General features: G+C 41.6%; 1 protein-coding gene across 1 annotated transcript; it reads left to right on the top strand.

The window, feature by feature from the left end:
* Positions 1–412: 412 nt before the first annotated feature.
* Positions 413–5174, top strand: ppib (peptidylprolyl isomerase B (cyclophilin B)). The gene is made up of 5 exons (XM_026175192.1): positions 413–631; positions 2429–2542; positions 2711–2804; positions 3258–3442; positions 4745–5174. The coding sequence occupies exons 1-5, from the start codon at positions 497–499 to the stop codon at positions 4865–4867; spliced, it is 651 nt and encodes a 216-aa protein (XP_026030977.1). The 5' UTR covers positions 413–496; the 3' UTR covers positions 4868–5174.
* Positions 5175–5694: the final 520 nt, after the last annotated feature.

The raw sequence follows: 5694 nt of genomic DNA, 5'->3' as shown, positions 1-5694 counted from the left end.
ATGTTGACCCTGTGCTAACTTGCATATGACAAAACTTAAAACTGAAAAACACAAAGCAAAACACATTTTTAAGGCAACTTGTATTTTTATCTGCAGGTATAAAACCTTGTTTATGATGAATGATATCGGTAACAAAGTGAGCCTGGCAGAAACTGGTCTGTGTAAGGACAAGAAAACCCATCGTCCATACGTTTCTTACGGAAACATTTCTTTTCCATTGTTAGGAATACTTGAACACTCAAAAAAGAAAAAAAAATGAATGTTACGCGTCTACATTTGATTGGCTTATCCGGTACGTGATCCAATCAAAGCTCCGTGCGTCTCTGCGCAGGGTTGAAACTCCGCCCCTGTGTGGTCGAGCCGGCCTGTAGCCTTTGGAGAGGGCGCCTCCACAGTCTCCACCCCCGGATACCCACTCACTCCTTCCCCCCGGCCCTTTATAAACGTAGCATCGCTAACAGGCCGTTCCCGGGCTGTTAATTTTTTTTTCTCGTTGATGGTTAGACTCTGTGAGAGAAAGATGAAGTTCCTCATAGCTGTTACAGTTATTGTGGGATCCCTGATTTTTCTCGCTTTCCCGAATGGCTCGGCTGCTGACGAGAAGAAGAAAGGCCCCAAAGTAACAGCGAAGGTGGGTGTTAGCCTTAGCAGAAATCTTTGCTCTTATTTCTCGCTGTGCACTGATGCTAACGGGAAGCTGCAGCTTATAAAGCCACGTCACAACCAAGCTGGCCTGCAGGACGCCGTCTGCTTGGCTAAGCTAGCAGACGTTTAAGCTTTTCCGATATCAGCTGTGATTGCATTTATAGAGCACTCCGTGAGGTCAGGACTAAACTGACGCTGATGGACTAATATCCCAGAGCTAGCTGTCCATGGAGATCATGGAGCTAGCTCGCCAAGAATGTTAGGCCTTTATCTTAACTATCTCAAACACATTGTTCATAAATGGCCCCACCTTTCTTTGGCTTTTCCTTATCTGTTCATTTATTTATCTAATATAAAGAGATAAAACTGCAGCTGTGTGGGGTTCGGGTGTTTTTGTCTGGCATATTGTGTCTGGTTTGTCCACGTCTACAGATTGAAGAAGGCTCTAAACTGGCCGTTAACTGAGCCATCGTGTTGGAACAGACTCACTATAAAACCCGATAAGTAACATCAAGTAGTTGCTTTCATTATTAGATAAATGTATAATATGTGGTGTCATAGGTCAGAGTTGAATTTAAGCAAGATTTTTCCTCCCGTGGTTTTATCATGCAATCAAAGGATGTCGTAGGTGAATAAATAAACTGCTGAACATGTTAGTTAGACTTCTCGCAATAATGAAGCCAGCTGAAACGATATTTCGGTGTTATATTTTATACTATAATACAAAAAAGAGGGGGGGAAACCCTTTTAGTCTTTATACGACTTCACACATTAACCATCGGGACTTTTATGTTGCAGGTCTTATAAGATTGATATTCAACCAAAAAAACAACAACAACAAAAAAACAAACACCAGGGATATTTTGAAAATTAAAATTGTCCTTCAGTAGCAAGATTTCCCCAGACTCAAAATCTGCATTTTGCTGTTTTTGGTCATTAGATGAAGAAAAATGTACTAAATGTGTTCTTCAGACCTACCACCAAATAACTGCAAGTGCCTTGACAACCTCAAAGGGAAGAAAGGCACAAAAAACTTCAGTCTAATGATTCCTCTTGCTTTGCTTACATGAGCAGTCTTTAAAAGTCTTATAATTTCACATGGAAGTGTCTGCAGGAAAACTACTCGGGGGAGGTTAGGTTGCAGCTGTCAGTTCATTAAATTACATGGAGTTTAATCTTCTCAGTGTTGTGGAGAACATAAACTACCTATTTAAGTATTCTGACCCACCAGTTTTTACTTTTTGTTAAATATCAGTGACTTGGCTCAAGCTGTGGAGGGGGGGAGGGGGCTTTGAGCACTGATCCTGGGTTGGTAACCTGGTTCTTTGGTCACGAATCAGGACATCACCTCTCCCAGGAAGGAGGCAGAGCTAGTTCAAGAGATTGAGAACTAAAATTAGATGTAGCTGGGCTCACCTCCACACACAGCTTGAGTTCTGGATCCAGTCTTCTGGTGAATAGTGGAACTGGGGGGCAGGGAACGTAAGGTTCAGAGTTGAGCCGCTGCATTTGCCTAAAATGATGCAAATGTTAAAGCATTTGGACGCCTCCTTCTCTGGCCGGACGGAGGACATGCTGTCTGTCTGTGTCCTGCTGAAGATCATGGCAGTGGTAGCTTGGGACAGTGAGCGCTGGGTTACTCTACTTGGAGTACTACCGTCATGCCTGCAGAAGAATGTGGATGGATGGAAATCCATTAAAAAAAATCATTTTTTTGAAAAAACAAACAAAAACATGTGTAAAATGATTTTATTAACTGCCTTTTTAAATGTATTTTTAATAGGTTTTCTTCGACATTAGAATTGGTGATGAAGACGTTGGAAGGGTTGTCATCGGACTGTTTGGGAAAACCGTTCCCAAAACAGTTGACAACTTTGCTGCCCTGGCAACAGGAGAGGTGAGAAGCCATTTCTTTTGTCACCATTGACCATTTTATTTGTGAATAAACTGAAGGAGGTGATTTGGTCAAAATGGGCAGAAACTAAAATCAGTATTTCTCTGCTCATTCATTTCAGATGTTTCAAGTGGTGCTCATGATAATTTTTTGTAATTTGCAATTGAACAGAAAGGATTTGGATATAAGGGCAGCAAATTCCACAGAGTCATCAAGCAGTTCATGATCCAGGGTGGAGATTTCACCAGAGGAGACGGCACTGGAGGTGAGACGTCAGGACTTGACAGATTTTTTTTTTTTTTTTTTTCTAGCAGGAATTAATTTGCATTTTCACTGTCCTGGGCTTACAATGTACCAGGGCTGGGGTTAGGCACGTAATCACAATCTGCCGACATAGTTAAGTCTCTCTGTCCATAGTGTGGTTAGCACATTGGTTTGGCAAGTAAAAGGTTACTCATTCAATTCTAGCCAAATCCAAAGACAGTCAGCATCAACATATCTATTGTGTGCTAAGAGCCTGTTCAGCTCACAAACACTCCTTTACCATTTTTGTGGCTTTACTGGTCGAGTTCATTCCGAGAGCGACTGCTTTCAGCGTTCCTGAATAATTAAAGTGAAGATAAGCGTTTGCAGCAATCAGGCCATTCAAATGAGTTGCAAAGGTCAGTGCAGGGAGGGAGTGGAAATGGCTAATATATAAACCTTTTTCTCTTTGAAGGCAAGAGCATCTATGGAGACCGTTTCCCTGACGAGAACTTCAAGCTGAAGCACTACGGGCCCGGCTGGCTCAGCATGGCCAACGCTGGCAAGGACACCAATGGCTCCCAGTTCTTTATCACCACAGTTCAGACTCCATGGCTGGATGGGAAGCACGTGGTGTTCGGAAAAGTCCTGGAGGGCATGGTGAGTGTGACACCGAGTCATGTAAATGGCTGAAGGGATTCAGGGGAAATTATCACCTGAAATATGAATTCTAGGAGCTGATCTGAGCTACTAAAACAGACAGTTGATCAGTTTATTGTTCAATTTCTTACTCAGGTTTAGCAATTGGGGAAAATAAAATAATTGCAATAAAATTATTTCCCTTCTTATAAATCAGGCACACATATGTGCTGTTAAGTTTAAGCCGAGACAACTAAAACAGCCCCAGTCAGTAAAATCTGCCTAAACTGTATAGAGTTTTTGTAGGTGAGCCCGTGCAAACATAAATAACAGTTGCATGCTGCTGCTGCTGCTGCCGCCTTTGTTCCCAGATCTTTGACCCAGTTTAGGCATGTGTGACGCCAAGGAGTCACTGCAGATGTACGCAAGTCCAGACATGCCTGGAATTCTCGGCAGGCTGGCGCGAGCTTGTCTGTGTCCTTTTGAGTCGATGCTTTCATACGAAGTCGGTTTGAGTTTCTAAACTTGTTGCTTTTCCCGTAGTTTGGTTTCTTTTCACAAACTTTAAGAAAACCAGAATGGGGCGCTACAGACTACATGAGATCATTGAGCCAGCTTACTGACCCGATGGGGGAACTGTAGCTCAGGAGATTGTGGGTTGTATACTAATCAGGAGGTTGGCGGTTTGATCCCTCATTGGCTTCTCTAGTCTGCATGTCAGAGTATCCTTGGGCAAGATATCTAAACTCTGAGTTTCTTCTGAGGCATCATCAGTGTGTGTGTGAGTGTGGCTTTTAAAACAAACAAAAAAAGCACTAAATGTTTGTGTGAATGAGGCTTGCAGTAAGAAAGTGCTTTGAGTGCTCAAAGAGTAGAAAACTGCTAGTAGCTTTCCACGTGTCTGGGTGTGAGATCAAAAGTAAATGCAAGGTAGAAAGTGGTACCACTGTGTGCTCTGCACATCAAAGCAGCACAACATAATTTATAATTTATCATACAGTGTGTTTTTTTTTTTTCTAAACTTCTAGATATGGACAATTAAGGACATTACTCCAGTACTGTACTTTGTTCTTTAAACTGTAAATAAAGTGCACTATGCATTGTAGGCCATAAATTGCATGTAGCAATATATAAAGTTATGCAAATGTTTTTATTAAGCTTTCAAAAAATTGTATTTTGTAGTTCAGGGTTAAACTGTACATTGCTCAACTTTGACCAAAAGAAGAGTACATTTCTTTCAAATTAACCCTGTATTGATTTTATGTACTTATTGTCTTGTTGAGGGGGAAAATGTAACTGTACGTTCATCGTTTTATCTTCTAGGACGTGGTGAAGAAGATCGAGGAAACGAAGACCGACGGGCGTGACAAACCTCTGAAAGATGTCATCATTCACGACTGTGGAAAAATTGAAGTGGAGAAGCCATTCGCAGTCGCCAAGGAGTAGAGCGCTGCTGTAAGGTTAACTAGGAGAGCCGGACTGGGGAAGGAGGGGGCAAGTGGGTGGGTTTAAGGAGAAATCGTGCAGGCAACCTCGTTTTAACACTCGGCTCTGTGGTCCAGGGGGAGGGGTTTGGGGTAATTCAGTGGCTGCTGTCTTAATGCACCAGAAAAGGATCAACTTCAAGCAACCGTGACAACATACTGGGTCCATTTAACAACGAGCATTCCAAGGTGCACTTTTTTTGTAAGAAAAAGGAAATGAAATCTGAAATAAAGGTTTCAGTTTTTGTTAAACTGATGTGTACATTTCATTGCGGTCTCCTTGAAGCTCATGTATTTAATGCATTTACATAAAAGATCGGTTTGGTTTCAACACAAGGTTTTTATGAAGTCACGCAGTTCTTCTTGTGAGCACTAGGTGGAGCGACTTGCCTGCTGTTATCGCAGGGAACTGAAACCAGAGTGTGAAGCTCAGTGCGGCACCACAGAGAGCAGAATAAAGTACAATTTTCAACAATTTCTCAAAGTATGGGTTTTTACAGAAATAAGTTTAGCTGATAACCAGGAAGCCGCACTGAGGTCAATTCTTCACAAAGGAGCCTAAAAAGGGAAAAAATAGAGAATTAAGTAACACACATTCATTGTCATGTGTGTCAGACATACAAAGATGTGATTGTGCTCCTGCTCCTCACCTCTAAACACAATTAAAGGACACTTCTAGTTAAAGGAATTTAAAGTTGTCAGCAGCTGGTGGCATTTGTGCCACACTTGGTTTTAATCAAAATTGTAATTGTAGTTAATTATTGAGACATTCAATTAATAATTTAATAT

Source organism: Astatotilapia calliptera, chromosome 7 (assembly GCF_900246225.1).
Source record: "Astatotilapia calliptera chromosome 7, fAstCal1.2, whole genome shotgun sequence".
NCBI lineage: Eukaryota > Metazoa > Chordata > Actinopteri > Cichliformes > Cichlidae > Astatotilapia > Astatotilapia calliptera.
This window is presented reverse-complemented; position numbering and strand designations above follow the sequence as displayed.

Coding starts and splice junctions, on each gene's coding strand:
- ppib (XM_026175192.1), top strand. CDS start 497: ATGGTTAGACTCTGTGAGAGAAAGATGAAGTTCCTCATAGCTGTTACA. Junction 632..2,428: donor GCCCCAAAGTAACAGCGAAG/GTGGGTGTTAGC, acceptor TATTTTTAATAG/GTTTTCTTCGACATTAGAAT. Junction 3,443..4,744: donor GAAAAGTCCTGGAGGGCATG/GTGAGTGTGACA, acceptor TTTATCTTCTAG/GACGTGGTGAAGAAGATCGA.